The 19,196-nt window shown below is 33.6% G+C and overlaps 1 protein-coding gene across 1 annotated transcript in view; it reads left to right on the plus strand.

The window, feature by feature from the left end:
• The first annotated feature begins 1,515 nt into the window (after nucleotides 1-1,515).
• LOC132738818 (uncharacterized) overlaps nucleotides 1,516-19,196 on the plus strand; it is a 34,648-nt gene continuing 16,967 nt past the window's right edge. The window contains exons 1-2 of the mRNA XM_060726421.1: nucleotides 1,516-2,017; nucleotides 16,453-16,609. Coding sequence (XP_060582404.1) covers nucleotides 16,463-16,609 — 147 coding nt within the window. The 5' untranslated portion in view covers nucleotides 1,516-2,017; nucleotides 16,453-16,462. The remainder of the gene's footprint in view (nucleotides 2,018-16,452; nucleotides 16,610-19,196) is intronic.

The following is a 19,196-nucleotide window of genomic DNA, read 5'->3' on the forward strand; positions in this document are numbered from 1 at the left end:
ATATATATATATATATATATATATATATATATATATATATATATATATATATATATAGCTTTAAATGCATATATGTTCATGTTTGGAGATATCCATACTTAAATATTTTTTATAATGTTATTATTCTCATAAGAAGTATGGATTTCAAATTGAAGTGTAAGGCAGATTATCACCAGGGTGCTGCATGCCTGCCGGAACAGGCATGTGGAAAGCACTGTGTGCCTTGTTGTTTAGTTTTTCTTCTGGTAATGAGTTGTTCGTCTGTTGAAACACTATCAACACCAGACTTAAACAATATTCTCAGTACCGGCAGTTTGCTGTATTGTGAATTGCTAACTTCTCATCTGATGAAAGACCACGTGTTCTTTGAACCCCAAGAAATGCCTCAATTTATAATATACAATAAAAGAAAGTTTTGTGTAAAACACAAACAGGTACAATCTGGTCCCAAAATAGAAATGTTAAGAAAGGAACTGTTAAGGGGGATAATAGTCTGACTACCTATGCTTTACAATTCTCGGGCTTACCGCATACAGCACTTTCAGTGCTTTGATTATGTTAAGATTTAAGATTGATTTTAGCTTGACTTTTTGAAGTATACAGAGAGCTACTGTACCCACCAAGGTATCGGCGTTGGCGTCACATTCTGGTTACGTATTTGTGTGCAAGTTGGTAACTCCAAAACTAATGAAGGGAATGGGATGAAACTTAACACATTCATTTGCAAGCATAATTGGGGGGTCACTTTCCAGTGTTCCTTACTTTAATTGGGATTTTAACATAACTATGGTCCTTTTTGAACTAAAAAATGCTACATTATCCAGGCACTTGTTTTACTATTGAGCACTGATAATAGTCTAGCACACTGCATGTACTTGTTAATAAATAAGTAGGGAGATATATAATATTCTCTACCATAGTCACTTGTATTGTAAATTACGTACAGTCTCGTGAGAAACATGCGAAAGTTAAGATAAATCGTTGCAAATATTTTTACATTTGAATCTCACGAGGATTAAGTTAAGCTTGCGGCAATTTCAACGTTGAATATTCGAGAATGTAAAATCTTGCTATACGAAACGGCGACGGAAAATACTTGCATGTCAACTGCTGTCTTTTAACTGGCCCAGACAGGACACCGTATTTTCAACTGCACTTAATCAAACATAAACGTAGCTCTGCTGGGGGTATGGTCGTATTTATATAAATACACATCAAGCTTATCTTAAAACGGCCGGTTTATTAGGTATCAGTCGTTTTAAACGAACAGGTGATAATCATGCGTAATATCTATAAATAGACAATTGTATGTTGTTGAATTTTCATTGGCTGCGAATATCGTATGATTAATACTATTTGAAGGCAAGTTTCTCAAACTCCCCTTTTATTTCCCTGATCAGTACAGAAACCACTGCCACCGCTCAGAGAGCCGAATATTTTTTTTTTCACTTATAATTTTTAAATAGAATACTTTATGTCATTTTAGTTTTCTTTCATTAAATTGTTATGCTTAATGTACAAGAATTAAAAAAAAATGTATAAAAATCATTTTGTAAACATAACAAAAGATATTTTACTGTGACACCGTATGTATTGTAAACAATGGTTGAAGTTAGACAGTTATTGAACGATTGCGCAAGATTTTGATCCGGCACTTGTTTTAAAATGTAAACAAATTGAATGTTCTGAACATATTTTATCTGGTAAGGATGCAATTGTAAATCTGCCAGTTGGATATAGGATCCTTTTCTGAAATTGGCCGCCATGTTTTTGTCACATGATACAACTATCGCCACGTGGGTTTCAGCCAAAGCGTCACATGACCGCTGTGAGGAGTTTGCAAGTTTTTAAGTATGACAAGATTGTTTAAAATTTGTGTTTTTTATCAGTTGTTTTACTGTGATTTCATTTTAACATTTGAAATGTAAACATTTGAAAGATGAACCTTGAACAAAATTTTCAAACCACTTGCTTCAAAACACAGAATGGATTAAACTGTTAAAGAAGACACTTTTACGTAAGTATTAAATTGTAATTTATAATTATCTATCATGCATTGTTTTTTTATTTAACTGAGATCCAGTATTTTTATTTTAAATGTATTTGCAGATATTATCATTTTTATAGGAACAACAGATGTCTTATTTTTGTTTGTTTGTTTGTTGCTAACAGTTACATATATCATTGGGATATTCGATGACATTTTTTTCCGATCACTTTCGGTTTCAAAAGTCAAAGATAAGCATATCGAATTTTCAAGTTTTGTGTAGACGCACAAACTCTTAGGCACAAGGTTTACATATTTTCGTAACTATTGAATGGAGGGTGTCAAATGTGATTAGAAGGACAGCATGCGTATACAATGTTGTACAGCTCCTCAAAACTCCGAAACCGAAAGTAAAGTTAACATGTTTACGTCGAGTTCACTCATTTGTCAATAATAATTTAATCGTTTTTTTCAAACTTAACTATTTTGTGAAGCTAAATATGTATGCACCAAGGCAAAATATTTGATTATTGCTGTGCATAAATTGAGGGGCTTTTTCCAATGAACGTTGTACAACAGTGAGAACTGATGGTACAGGCTTCGTTCAGACATGGCAATAATGTACAATGCTGGATTTTTTTCTCATATCTATAGTGAGAAGACTCCTTTCCTTATCTAAATCAAGACGCCATTTTTAGCTCACCAGAACCGAAGGTTCAGGGTGAGCTACATGTATTAGTATCAAAGGGGGATACTCCGCAGTCCGTCGCCCATTGTCCGTCGTCATGCGTCAACAATCATCATCTTCTCTGGAACTGATGGGCAGATTTACCTCAAATTTGGACTGTAGCATCCTTGTGACAGTCACACTTAAATTGCTCATGTCATTTCAATTGGCTCCTTTTAGGGGTAAACAGAGCTAAAAACAGAAAAAACCCTTGAACATCTTCTACCACTAAATTAAATGATAGATGACCACCAAAATTTGTCTGTAGCATTCTTAGGCAGTCTTGTATAAAATTTGCTCATTTTCATTTGATTGGCCCGTTTTAGGGGTCTCTAGAGCTAAAAATAGAAAAACATTTGGACATCTTCTTCTACAGAACTAATTGATGGATGATCACCAAACTTTCTTTGCTCATATTAATTTGATTGGCCACTTTTAGGACCGCTTAAGCTAAACATAGAAATACCTTTAAACGTCTCCTTCTACAGAACTAATGAATGTATGATCACCAAACTTTGCCTGCAGCATTCTTAGGTAGTCTTTTATCAAGTTTACTCATATTAATTTTGATTGGCCCTATTTAGGGGCCGCTAAAGCTTAAATGCCTCGGGCCATGACATTTCTTCAAATATAGTTTAAAGATATTCTATGCTCAAATTTGATATTAGAAAATATTGACAGTGGATACATCTCTTTATAAATATATTAGGTGGTCATATTATGAATATAGAGTGTCTGTTTTTGTATAGAAAAGACCCACTTTACTTGGCCTAAATTAGGGAATGCAGCTTCCCATACATAGTGTATTCATTCTTTTATTCAAATTCGATAGATTCAGTAAGAATTTCATAGATTTCAATAAATTTCTATGATAAAAATATTTTACTCAAGTATGAGCATAGTATTATATCTTTTATAATGAAAGGGAAACAACTTATGGTGGAATGTCTGCGATACATGTGTACATTTATTTTACATAGTCTCATAGGTACATACTTGCAACATAGATAGTTTAAACAATGCCTTTCCAAAATATTAGGGCAAAATATTTCAATTTTAATAATGAATAATGAAATGATGGGTTAGATGAGTGATCTAGGGCCATCTTAGTGGTCCTATTGTTTAAAAAAACAATTAGAAAAAAAAACATTATTGTGAAAGTATATTACTAGAGGGGCAAGTTAAAGTTGAGCTGAACTTGCCGAAAGAGCTGGACTTGCCTTTCAGCAAGTGCATTTGAAAAATAATTTCCAACACTGAAAAGCAGTTGTTTCTGGTGAGCGACTCAGGACCATTATTGCCCTCTTGTTTATATTCATACTCTGTAGCTTTAATTACATTTTGGCTGGGATTTACGTCGCGCACCAACATAGTAGCAAAGGGGTCCGTCACACTTTGGTGTGTTCATATATATAAAATATTTGTCCCTAGTATATTTTTTGTGAGATTGCTTGTGTAAGTTAATTACACTATAGATGAACACACCTAAGTGTGTCGGACCCCTTTGCATAGTCATAGTAGCAGACGATATATAACAACCAACCTTTCAAAACATTACAGAAATCATAACGCGTATAAACACTCATTTTGTCTTGTGGACAGGGGGATATCTAAAATTAAAGTAATTATTATCATTTTCGAAAAAGCGGAAAACAAGTTCCATATCGGAAAAAAATCTTTAAAAAATGGAAACTTCCTCGTATTTTGAAGCAACTTGAGCGATTTTGATTTATGAAAGGATGAATTATTCCTAGAGGTGGTCTTTTTTACGGCACAGTTTTTGTTGGGTTTGCGTGATAGTTTTCTCTCGTTAGGGGCCTTTATTCTCATATATAGTATATAATTTGTTGTGTCTGTTAACTGATCCAATTTTCCAATATTCAACTACCATTCACATTGGTTGTGTGTACTTATGGATCAGAGGCGCTACTATGTAAACATAGAACTGATAAACCGGGCTACTGGCTGATATTTTTACTACAGGCACAAAAAAATAATCGTGATTTATTATTATGTGTCAGAATAAATAACCATTATTTGAGAGTTGTTAAAAAAACAACGATTTAACAACCAAGCAACAGATTAATCTGAATATTGATTATAGGATTGGACAGGAAAAGGAAAGATAGGATCAAATGAAATACATGCTAAAATATACAGGCCGAATTTAACATTATAAAATTCACAACCATTTAAATAATCTGTGGGCTCATCCGATGTTTAGATCTGCCAAAATAATGAAAGTATTTTTGAACGTAACATTAGATATTGTTGATGTTTACATGGACCTTGTGGATGTCTATTTTGTATGGTGGCGGATTTGTGCCATTTGTGTTTTCGCCCCGCGACCCTGCCAAGCGAAAAGTCGAAAATTAACTAGGTAAAATGGCGGGGGCGCGCAGCGAAAACACGCTAATTAAAAAATTAAACTTCGCCGCGCGCCCCCGATAATTAGCGTGTTTTCGTCCCGCGACCCCACCCCCAAGCGAAAAGTCGATACTTAACATGTTAAAATGGCGGGGGCGGGCAGCGAAAAAACGCTAGTAAGCGAGGGCGCGGGGCAAAGTTTAATTAATTAAACTTCGCCGCGCAGGACCGCAGAGCGAGACTTAAAAAATAAAACGGCGGGGTCGCGGGACGAAAACACGATAATTAGCGGGGACGTAGGCGAAGTTAAGTTAATAAAACTTCGCCGCGCGCCCTCGCTAATTAGCGTGTTTTCCTCTCTCGACCCCGCCAAGCGAAAAGTCAATATTTAACAAGTTCAAATGGCGGGGATGTTAATAAGCGTGTTTTCTCTCCGAACCCACCCCCTCGCTAATCAGCGTGTTTTCGCTCCGCGCCCCCGCCATTTTAACTTTTCGACTTTTCGCTTGGCGGGGTCGTAGGTTGAAAACACGAATGGCACAAATCAGCCACCATAATTTTGTTGAAACGACTAGTTCATTATGCACATAAACAAAAACAAATATTATCATTGGCGTCCGCGCCGAAACGTGAAGCCCCTTATGGAATGAAATCAGATTTTGTGAAAGGGCAATTGCAACTTCTTGGGCCTTTTCGTCTGTCATAATAGCCGATAATTCTGATTGGTACGAGGGTGTTTGATTATCAAAAAGAAATGTCGGATATGTACAATGAATAGCGAAGTGGAGAATTTCGCAATGCAAACATATTCTAATGAAATTATCTTATCCGTCACTTAATCGCGGTCCTCGGTTTTTTTTATTAATCATGTGGGTTATTATGTATGTTACTGCTGTACCTATAAATAGAATGATGACCTTGACATTGTAAAAGTCCGAAAATCTATTTATAGAAGTAGTTTTAGTTTAAAGAAACGATCATTCGTGTCGCACTATGACTGGATAATTTTGCAGGAAATAAAATGCAAAAAGTATTATCATTTTGAAATTGTCGTTTCCGTAGGTCTCTCCGGTTTTCTGTTTTACGGCCCTGATTGCACTTATGGCATTTCTTCCGTGAATATTTAAATAGACCTAGTTCATAACTTTAAATGTCGCTTTTGCGACAGTTATACTATAGTTCAAGTCAAACTGTTCTATGTTTTCGTTTGAAGGCAATCGATTTTATGGTAGTTTGAGTGGAATGTTCACTTGCCAAATAATGTCAGAAACTTTTGTCTGCAATTTTAACATGAGTTGTTATGGGTTTATTGAAGTGGATCAGATGAGGTTTTTGAAGTAATTCATTAAAATAGTAAACTGACCCACCAAAAAAATTCATTTTGACTACTATTTAGAAAATACCACCTCAATCTACGGAAACGTATAGCGACCACCCTTAAATGATACATATCAAATGACTTTTTTTATAGTTTTATAGTATGTTTGTTATATATAAACATGCTTTGAAGGAAGAAATACATATTTAAAAAGATGTAACGGTTTTATTTTTTCATTTTGTAAGAAAGTTAAAAGTAGTTTATCTTGCATTATAAGATAAAAACGTACGATATATTACGAAAAAATACGTATTATATATGGTTTACAACATAACTTGATTTAATTGCTCCCTTTATCAAATACAAATATCTTGACTTTTCTCGTGTCACACATCATATAAGACTATCATACAAAAATGCGGTCAAAATCAAATGTTAGGGTGATGAAGCGCCAATATTTTACGAGTATATTTTTCATAGGAAAAAATCTCTCTTTTTTCGCAAAATATATAATATGCAGTCCACCAATTTAGCTACTAATTGATTTAAAATTGCGCGCGTAATGGAGGAGTCACATTCCTTAATATTTGTAACACAGGCACGAGTATCGGACCTGGGAAGAAAAAATATGACCAGGTTGATAAAAAAATCCTGTGTTCATCTTAAAAGTGTCAAAAACCACAAAAAAATTGTAAATTATGACCCCCTTTAAAAATATACTATAAGTTAAGAGAATTCGCTCGTTTCCTGATAGATATTTCATGAACGGGAAGGGCTAGAGACTTGGGATTGGTCTCATTTTGAAGCTTAATACAAACGTGAAATAGTGATAGAAGTTTTTTTTAATTGTCTGGTCAATTGTTTTCACAACGGCCCGGGAAATGAATCCCTTGCTCGTAGGCTCGAATCTGGAGTTTCCGGCCTTCTCTTAACTTATAGTATATTTTTAAAGGGGGTCATAATTTACGGATTTTTTTATCAACCTGGTCACATTCTTCCCAGGTCCGATACTCGTGCCTGTGATTTGTAATACAGAAAGCCTCATTCAAATGGTTCATAAAATATATAATCTTTAAAAAAAAGTTTTGTATTGTGCACGATTTTTCTGTCCTCTTTATCAAATATGAATTGTAAAAAATGTAATATTATATTTCATAATGATAGAGGTATGCGAATAAAAAAAAACCTCAAGTATATATAACTAATACATATATAAATGAACTGAAAAATTTCACATAAATTTTAATCCAGCAATATAAACAGCAGATTGAGTAAATGATATATATTCAAGATCAAATAACAATGTAAATATTGGTCAGATATATATCGTGTGTTCAATAAATTGTCTTAAATTCTGTTTTACCAAAATGTAGGGGCGGTAGATATAACTAGATAATTATTTCAGATCAAGTAAGTTTGTAAAAATTGGTTAGGTATATAATATGTATTAAATAAATTGTCAAAAATTATGTTTTAGCTAAGATGTAGGGGTGGTCGCTATACGTTTCCGTAATACCCCCTATAGAAAAGTCAAGACTTTTGTATTTGATAAAGGAAGCAATTAAATCAAGTTATGTTGAAATTATATATAATACGTATTTTTCGTAATCTAACGTACGTTTTTTATCTTATAATTGTAATGCAAGATAAACTACTTTTAACTTTCTGACAAAACGAAAAAAATAAAACACTTACATCTTTTTAAATCCTCAAAGCATATTTACATATAACAAACATACTATAAAACTACAAAAAAAGTCATTTGATATGTATCATATAAGGGTGGTCGCTTTACGTTTCCGTAGGGGTATATTTTGGATATTATAGACCTGTATATTTTGGATATTATCGTTAATATTGATAGAATTTCAAGTTCCTGTGTAAAAAAGATAATAGTCTGATCTCTTACATGCCTACCAAAGTTCATGATGAACAATGTCTTTTGTCTGCCGATTCATAAATGATATACAATTCTGGTAAAAACCAATTAACCATTGAACATTATTTATCAGAATATCTGGTCATCAGATGTCTACTACTACTAGTTCATCTTCATTTGCTGGGTTTTTTTTGCATGGACGCCCTTTGATGCTTTGCATCAATGCTTTTCTTGTTCTTTTACTATAATGATTCCAAGTACATGGATGGTATTTAACTGGCTATGAAATATGCGTGAATGATTCAATGGAAACACGTGTTTCATATTTTAATATTCTTGAATCTTGAATACAATAACCAAACAAAATTAGCCAATCGCACATTTCTATATCGAAACGTATGGAGCTGTCGAGCTGTCAAAAAAGGCAACTAATCTATCAACATAATAAAACTGTTATTGTCCAACAATATTGACCTGACACTTCATTAACTTTCGTAAAGGTCATTGGATAAACACTGGTATCTATCTAACGTCATTCAGGTGTGGTATTATGGTATAGATACCGAACTAACGATTTGAAAATCCCTGGTTCTATTCCCAACCAACACCTAGCAATGAAGATATTTTTTTGAAATTTATTTGCAAGAATTAATTATGTCTCCCAAAAAAATTTTGGGAGACATATTTTTTTGCCTTCGCCGTCTGTTTGTCTGTCCGAGAAAACATTTTAGGTTTAGGGGTTATATAACGGTTAAGAGAACAAAAGGTCCATTCCGTGATCAAAGGGTTTATGGGCTTGTAGATCTCAAGCAGACAAAAGAAAACAACAAAGAAAATAGCCCCTTAACCCAAATTGTTGGAGCGGACAGTCCGTCCGTCCGTTCCGTTATCCGTCCGAATTAAGGAAAGCAAATAAACTGCTTGGGTTTTAATTTCTGTCGTAATTTATGGCACTCAAAAATTACAATTGAAAAATTCTAGCATATGTTATAAGATGAAATGACAAGCATATAAATTTAAACTCTAACTCAAAATATGATTACTGAGAGATATACCTACAAACAATGAAAATGGAGCCCAGATCCTGGACGAACCGCACCCGCCTTTTAAACCGACCTTTTGGTTTTGGCACGGGACCATGTTCAATAATTATAAGTGTCCAATACACGATCTTAAGGAATACTCATAAAATATCGAATTTAATGATTGCGTTCTGTCACATATAAGTAACTTTTTCAAAATTTCCAGATTCATGCTAATTTTTATGAAAATTATGAAAATGTCTTTAAAAATAAAATACAGTGAAGTGAACAAAGAAAGTAATTTACACATTGCAAACGGCACTTACAATCCACGTAAATTACCAAAAAGAGGTCAAAATATACATAAATACCTCTTACTGCGTAACGCAGTAGTATTATTGTGATTGATACTACAAAATCAGTCATTAATCGCACATAACATGTAAATAACTAATTAAATATTGAATCTTTTTACTTTTCTTAAGATCTTAATACATTTTTTTTCAAGATTGATTTTCTTGAAATATTTTGGCTGATCTGGAGGCGTGCAGCTATATCAAAGCGCTGTTTATAGATGTGTGAAGTTGGCGGCCTGGCGGCGTGAAGTTGGCGGCCCAGTGGCCTGGCGGCGTGAAGTTGGCGGTCCAGCGGCCTGGCGGCGTGAAGTTGGCGGTCTGGCGGCCAAAAATTTTAATGTTGTACAAATGTTATTTTAACAATAAAACAGCATTTAATGAAGTTTTAAAGATAATTATTGTTATTTAAAAGATATATAAAAAGAAAAAATCACTTTCATAGAATTTTTTTATTTTGTCTTTTTTGTAAAAGTTGGCCCCCAGGGGCCTGGGGGGCCGGCGGCAAAAATTTAATTTGTAAAAATGTTATTTTTCACAATAAAGGCTTTTTAATGAATTTTTAAGATAATTTATTGTTTCTTTTGTTTTCTGGTCGAAATATCAATTAGGCTTAGGGTTATTACGGTTAAGAAACAAAGGTCCTATTCCGTGATCAAAGGTTTATGCTTGTAGATCTCAAGCAGACAAAAGATAACAACAAAGAAATACCCTTAACCCAAATTGTTGGAAATACATCGCGTTCATTATTGAATAAAACATAATAATTTTTTTATTTTTCGATTTATGGCATTCAATACAATGAAATTTAGCTTTTTTAAATGTAACAAGCATATAAATTATAAAAATATATGATTTGGTAGACTATATGAAACAAAATAATACCAGTCCGGACCCCGGCCTTTTAAACCCCTTTTCATTATAACAAAAAATACTTCAGAGTTTTATTTTGTAAATACCCATGTGGCCCGCGGCCAAATATTAAGGCTTTGTAGAAATGATAAAATAAGGCATTTAGAATTTAAAATTTAGTATTTTAATGTTTTCTTTAATGTCAATCACATTACTTTTTTATGCAACTTTTTAAACGCACTACGATTTAATTTTTATCAATTGAATACAGATAGTAATTGTGTAAAGTTTAGTTTTGAATAATGGTCTCAAGTGGAGTGTTTTCTCTAATTCAAAGGCAATCATTTCCAAAATTTTGATTCTTTTTCAAAAACCCGTCGAAATAAGAAAAATATTAAAAGACGCCAATGTAATTCTTAATATAGGGGTTATGTATATATAACCATGATTCGACCATGAATATAACACTTAAACGGTCGCTCTGCCTACTGCGCTATCAAGGCACGTTTTACTTGCCTTACCTTTTTTATGGAAAGCCATGGCTGTCTTATATTGTTCTTTTTCAATTTATTTAACCATTTGGATAATATATAAGTTCGCTTCGACTATATATGAATTGAAAACACCTTCTAATTTAACCGGAATCCATTATATTAATCCACTGCTACAATATATGAAACCATACCGTCAGTGTATGAAACAGAGTTAGCAATATATAAGTTGATTTTCTCGATATATGATTCCAGTTTTTCAATATATGGTACCAAAGTAGCCATGTATGGAATCAGATATCCTTATATGAAACCGAATTTTCAATATATTAATTCATTTTTCACTATATGTAACCAACTATCAATTTATAAAACCAAAGTAGAAATATATAAGTTGGTTATCACATTATATGATACCAATTCTTCAATATATTGTACCAAAATAGCCATATATGGAACCAGATATCCTGGTATTAAACCGAATTATCAATATATTAATTCATTTTTCAATATATGAAACCAGTTGCTACTTCGGTTACATACATTAATAAACTGGTTTCATATATTGTAAAAATGAATTAATATATTGATAATTCGGTTTCATATCAGGACATCTGGTTCCATGTATTGCTACTTTGGTACAATATATTGAAGAATTGGTATCATATAATGTGATAACCAACTTATATATTTCTACTTTGGTTTCATAAATTGATAAATTGGATTCATATATTGAAAAAATTAATTGATATATTGATGATTCGGATTCATATAAGGATATCTGATTCCATACATGGCTACTTTGGTACCATATATTGAAGAACTGGAATCATATATTGAGAAAATCAACTTAAATATTGCTAACTCTGTTTCATACACTGACGGTATGGTTTCATATATTGTAACTGTGGATTAACATAATGGATTCCGGTTAAATAAGAAGGTGTTTTCAATTCATATATAGTCGAAGTGAACTTATATATTATCCAAATGGTTAAATAAATTGGAAAAGAACAATATAAGACAGCCATGGCTTTCCATATTTTTTTCGCATTTTTATCAATCTTTGTTATGTAAACAAAGGTTTACGTCGAACTCGATAACGTTTACATTAACGGGTCATACCATTATGATATAATGGGTTGTGCAAGTTATTCAGTTATTTCACTTTGCATTTTTATTGATATATAGAAGAATGAAAGTGGATATGGATACGTACAACTGAGCAGCGTAGTGGTTAGAGAGTTCTGATTATGAGGAGAAAATTGGATGATTTATTCTATTATTCATTTCGTGTTAAGTGTCTTGCTCAAGAAAATTACGGCTTGTCCCTGACTGGCTTTGTGCCCACACGGCGAGCGATACATAGATGACTAGTCTGACGCGCTTACCACTCGCCATAATACTACTTTAATTTATTAATTATAAATATACATGCATAATAAGTACTATAATAAAGTAATGATATGGTTATAAAGATATTTATTTCGTGTACAAGTGATGTTTTTATTTTTAAAATATGTTAGAGAATAATATGACCGTATGACCGTTATAAAATAAGATTCTATTCCAAATATTGGCATCATTGTAACAAAAATGTATTTTTACCATAATTCATGCGGTGTTGAGGTATAACTATTATGCGATGCAGATCGAAAATGGGTGCAAAACCTTAATAATTTGAATAAGAAAGCAAAGGTACTGTACATTTATTCTGGAAATATCCGTATATACAACACCATAAGAATGAAGTGTTGAAGTACAGCAATAGTAAGAACGATATATTGATAAACATGTGATGTATGATAATAATTTAAACAATTACATACAAGCAACATACAACATATACAAATGTTAAAACAAATCAATGTTTAAAAATTACAAGTTCACGTATTGAACTTTAACAAATAATAGCGTTAATATAACAACATGGAAACATTCAATACATTTTTCACCCGAATAACGACTAATTTACACTTGTGCTAGCAATCGGAGTCCCGACCATTCAACCTTTCAGTTTCATTCAATAACAAGGAGGAAATCATTTAGGGTATGACCATAACCCCATGCTATAATCATGAGTTATTGTTAATAAATGTGTAAGCAAAAGTTATTTTGTAAAGTCAGTAAAGGATGATTACCTGACTTATACTCATGGTTGGGACGGGGAGAATAAATTGGATGGGACCCGAAAAAAAAGTTTTAAAACTTCATAAAGGACCATTCATATTTGTTACAGAAATTGTACACCATACATTATTAGCCTGCGTTCAAGTCTGTCATTCTTATGTGCTTCTGTTCGGCTGATCGATATTATCAAAAACACGAACAAGTATGAAATAACGCGTATGTATGTAATGAATAAGCAAAAAATATCAACGCCTGAATCCCAGGCGTACCATACATAAAACAAGTTTATGCCGCTCCCTTCACAAAAATGATAAAAGAGCTCTCAAAGTGATCCCTTGCTTATATAACTTTTAAATAACAAAAACTTCATTCAATACCATTTTTTATATCATTTCAATAACTGTAAAATTTTAAGAGGTCACTTACTTCACAAAAATTATAAAATAAAGAAAAAAACGTGATCTGAAAGTGATTTTTTCTTTTTATATATCCTTAAAATAACAATAATTATCTTTAAAACTTCATTAAATGCCGTTTTATTGTTAAAATAACATTTCTACCACATTAAAATTTTTGGCCGCCAGGCCGCAAACTTCACAAAAAAATGACAAAATAAAAAATTCTCTGAATGTGATTTTTTCTTTTTAAATATCCTTTAAATAACAATAATTATCTTTAAAACTTCATTAAATGCCGTTTTTTGTTAAAACAACATTTCTACCACACTAAAATTTTTGGCCGCCAGGCCGCCAACTTCACAAAAATGACAAAATAAAAAAAATCTCTGAAAGTGATTTTTTCTTTTATATATCCTTTAAATAACAATAATTATATTTAAAACTTCATTAAATGCCGTTTTATTGTTAAAATAACATTTGTACAACATTAAGATTTTTGGCCGCCATACCGCCAACTTCATGCCGCCAGGCCGCCAACTTCACGCCGCCAGGCCGCCAGGCCGCCAACTTCACGCCGCCAGGCCGCTGGGCCGCCAACTTCACGCCGCTGGGCCGCCAACTTCACGCCGCCAGGCCGCTGGGCCGCCAACTTCACTTAGGAATCCTTAAACACGAGCAGTAACTGAGTGTTGTTTAATAATGAAACCATATGTTTTATATTGCGCTAAGTAAGTAAACTAAGTATATCAATGCAATATTTTTAATGACGTTTATTGAAACAGAGAGCAGAGCGTTCCTGCAACTGGGGAACACAAGTACGTTACAACATATGGACGAATCATACACGGGTTAGAGAATTGAAAGAAAAAGGGGATATTTAATATTTTTAAATATATAAATACAGGATTTATTTCATCGAAAGGTATGAAAATAAATATTTCATGAGTAAATATTTCATGAGTGGCGGTAGCCATAAGTGAAATATGATATTTTTTCATACCACATTTTTTTCTCACTTTTTAAGCATTTAAATCTTTCAACAATATTTCTCACTGTTTTATTTATTATAAGTATAATTATCGCCGTTCCTGGACACAGTTCTACCTGTACACCGCCTGCCTTTAGCCAACCAAAGCGAATGATTGAATATCACATGATAAGAAAATGGAAGTCAAAAAACTTCAACGAGGGATGCTTAAATGGCCTCGCCCAACCACCTATATGTACAACTGAAATATACCATTATCAATGTACGAACTCAGTACCAGTCTTTAGGCTTTTGCAGGATAAGCATAGCAAATTGCAATATTTTTATGCTATATGTCATTTCTGATAAGGGAATGTAGTCCAAAAAAAGAGTATATTTTGTTTTCTTTCCAAAACTTGCACTTAAATAAAAATAATATAAATGCTTTCTTCTTGGCGAGTTTACTACTATAAATGTTGTTATTGCATCATACCTATAATATAGCAGAGTCAGTTATAGTCCGTTTTAGGGGGAAAAACACGTCGCAAAGCAGTCGACGGAGCATAGAACATATATTCCATTTATAGAATGTTCACAGACGTGTAGCAAGTAACTGTTGTTAATTACGCAAGGAGCTAATTATTTTTGCCGATTGATGCACTTATTAAGTAACGCATGTAGTCTAACTTATTGTACTACATGTACGTGTTTGTTATTGCGATTTTTTTCTCATAAGCAAAACTGCTTATCTCCTACATTCTGACCCAGAACAAAAATATCCCAGAATCTTGCTTCGCGCGTCAAAATATTTTGGCAAGAACGGAATGGTAGAGTAAATCAAGTATTTTTGTTGGCTTCATGTGTTGACCACATACAATAAAGGTTTTAGGCAAGAAAAGAAATATTAATTCTATATTCATGGCTAAACGTCGATTTCTAGCATTTTTGGAAATACTAATACATGTATATATTTGTACAGCTATAGCTCCGTGCACATCCAGTAACACAGGAATGTGCAATTATCGTAAAAGTAACGCTGAAGCTGTGCAACGCTATTGCCAAAACGAATAACACAGTAAGTTAACGAACCAAAATATTTTATTCTTTATCAAATTCAAAGAAATGAATTAGCGCATACGGCTGCTTCTACATTATACTTTAACCAGCATAACATGTTTTTCAGGAATTTGTTTACTTTCTTAGATCATTCGTGGGAAAGACAACCTGATTACCGTTTTGAAACTGTCTTTTGTGTTTTGTCAAATAAATATATACATTTAACACATTCAAACATTTTTTCATATTCTGTATACACAAGACATTTGTTAAACTACAAGTGTCGTATAACAATAGAAGGAAGCATGTTAAATAGGATATAGCTACTTTTAATGAGATAACCGCAGTTGATTCAGTGCTTCATTTACGAATTTTGCGTAACCTCGTAAAAATGGTCTCAATTAGGGTTTTTTTGTGCTAAATTTAGTGTAATATGACCCGAGTAAATTGGAAAATGTCTCAGGTATACGGGGTAACACCTAATATATATAAAATCATAAAGTTATAAGTACGTTACTGTATTTAAAGATATCAACAAAACTAAAAATCGCCATCAATACGCTAGTCAGATCGTCATTTTCACGAATGAACTTGAAAAATAAACATTATCAGGTTTAAAGTATAATGTCTCAGCAACCGTATGCGCTAACTCGTTTCTTCCAATTTGGTGTCCAATAAAAAATATTAGTCCATTTACTTATCGCTGTGCTCGTTTAAGCCACTAAATTGCACAATTCTGCGTTATTTTTGCACAATTCCTGCGTTATTTGCACATTTCTTCGTTACTGGATATACACGGTGTATAGAAATCATCTGAAAGGCGATATATCTTTAATACACTAAACATGTTGTCAAGCAATCCATACTTTGTTTAATAAATGATGAATTTTTAATCTATATTTAAGAAAGCTGGAGATGGCAGAGTCTTGTGATAATGAGATTTTCCGTAAAGCCATAGATAAGAATTATGTGGCGGTCAAGAAGTATTTGCATCCGGATCCCATAATTGATTGTGAGACAGGCTTTGAATTACTTACCGTCGCAGACAAAAGGAATATCCAGGTACGATATAAAATAGTTTAAAGACCAGTAAAGTTTAGTTTACTTTATCCAATTGTCAGTACTTTATGACATCTGTGACAATGGTGAATTTTTTAGCTCACCTTGGCTAGCTCAGGATGAGCTTTTAGGATCGTTGAATGTACATCGTCCGTCCACACTTGTTCGTTAACATTCTAGCGGTCACATGTTTGCCTCAATCATCACCAAACTTTGTCAGGATGCTTGTCTAGGTAATAGCTCAGATGAGTTCGAACATGGGTCATCTCGGGTGAAAAACTAGGTCACAGGAGCTAGAAATAGAAAAACCTTGATATTACTCTAGTGGTCACATTTTTAACTCAATTATCATCAAACTGGATCAGGATGCTTGACTAGGTAATTGCTCGAATGAATTAGAATTTGGGTCATCGCGGATGAAAAACTAGGTCACAGGAGCTAAAAATAGAAAAATCTTGTTAACACTCTAGTGGCTACTGTTTGATCCAAATATCCTGGAAATTGGTCTGAAAGACTTTTTGATGATTTCTAGGTCACATTCGAATATGGGTCACCTGGGGTCAAAAACTAGGTCAAACCGCCCAAGTATGGAAAAACCTTGTTAACACTCTAGTCGTCACATTTTTTACTCAATTATCATCAAACTTGGTCAGGATTATTGTTGAGATAATTGTTCGAATGAGTTTAAACATTAGTCATTTCGGATGAAAAACTAGGTCACAGGAGCTAAAAATAGAAAAACCTTGTTAACACTCTAGTGCTCACATTTTTGACTCAATTGTCATCAAACTTGGTCAGGATCCTTGTTGAGGTAATCGTTCGAATGAGTTCAAACATGGGTCATCTCGGATGAAAAATTAGGTCACAAGAGCTAAAAATAGAAAAATCTTGTTAACACTCTAGTGGCTACTGTTTCGATCCAAAAATCATGGAAATTGGTCTGAAAGTTTTTTTGATCATTTCTAAGTCAAGTTTGAATATGGGTCACCTTGGGTCAAAAACTACATCACACCGCCCAAATATGGAAAAACCTTGTTAACACTTTAGTGGTCACATTTTTGACTTAGTTGTCATCAAACTTGGTCAGGATGTTCAACTAGGTAATTGCTCGGATAACTTTGAACATAGATCATCTCGGATGAAAAACTAGGTCACAAGAGCTAAAAGTAGAAAAATCTTGTTAACAATCTAGTGGCTACTGTTTTGATCCAAATATCCTGGAAATTGGTCTGAAAGACTTTTTGATGATTTCTAGGTCACGTTCGAATATGGGTCACCCGGGGTCAAAAACTAGGTCAAACCGCCCAAGTATGGGAAAACCTTGTTAACACTCTTGTCGTCGCATTTTTTACTCAATTATCATTCAACTTGGTCAGGATTCTTGTTGAGGTAATTGTTCGAATGAGTTCGAACATGGGTCATCTCGGATGAAAAACTAGGTCACAGGAGCTAAAAATAGAAAAACCTTGTTAACACTCTAGTGGTCACATTTTTGACTCAATTGTCATCAAACTTGATCAGGATCCTTGTTGAGGTAATTGGTCGAATGAATTAGAACTTGGGTCATCGCGGATGAAAAACTAGGTCACAGGAGCTAAAAATAGAAAAATCTTGTTAACACTCTAGTGGCTACTGTTTGATCCAAATATCCTGGAAATTGGTCTGAAAGACTTTTCGATGATTTATAGGTCACATTCGAATATGGGTCACCTGGGGTCAAAAACTAGGTCAAACCGCCCAAGTATGGAAAAACCTTGTTAACACTCTAGTCGTCACATTTTTTTTACTCAATTATCATCAAACTTGGTCAGGATTCTTGTTGAGATAATTGTTCGAATGAGTTCGAACATGGGTCATCTCGGATGAAAAACTAGGTCACAGGAGCTAAAAATAGAAAAACCTTGTTAACACTCTAGTGCTCACATTTTTGACTCAATTGTCATCAAACTTGGTCAGGATCCTTGTTGAGGTAATCGTTCGAATGAGTTCAAACATGGGTCATCTCGGATGAAAAATTAGGTCACAAGAGCTAAAAATAGAAAAATCTTGTTAACACTCTAGTGACTACTGTTTCGATCCAAAAATCATGGAAATTGGTCTGAAAGTTTTTTTGATCATTTCTAAGTCAAGTTTGAATATGGGTCACCTTGGGTCAAAAACTACATCACACCGCCCAAATATGGAAAAACCTTGTTAACACTTTAGTGGTCACATTTTTGACTTAGTTGTCATCAAACTTGGTCAGGATGTTCAACTAGGTAATTGCTCGGATAACTTTGAACATAGATCATCTCGGATGAAAAACTAGGTCACAAGAGCTATAAGTAGAAAAATCTTGTTAACATTCTAGTGGCTACTGTTTTGATCCAAATATCCTGGAAATTGGTCTGAAAGACTTTTTGATGATTTCTAGGTCACGTTCGAATATGGGTCACCCGGGGTCAAAAACTAGGTCAAACCGCCCAAGTATGGGAAAACCTTGTTAACACTCTTGTCGTCGCATTTTTTACTCAATTATCATTAAACTTGGTCAGGATTCTTGTTGAGGTAATTGTTCGAATGAGTTCGAACATGGGTCATCTCGGATGAA

This window comes from Ruditapes philippinarum, unplaced genomic scaffold, assembly GCF_026571515.1.
Source record: "Ruditapes philippinarum isolate M1 unplaced genomic scaffold, ASM2657151v2 ctg2412_1_1_1_1, whole genome shotgun sequence".
In the NCBI taxonomy this organism is placed as follows: domain Eukaryota; kingdom Metazoa; phylum Mollusca; class Bivalvia; order Venerida; family Veneridae; genus Ruditapes; species Ruditapes philippinarum.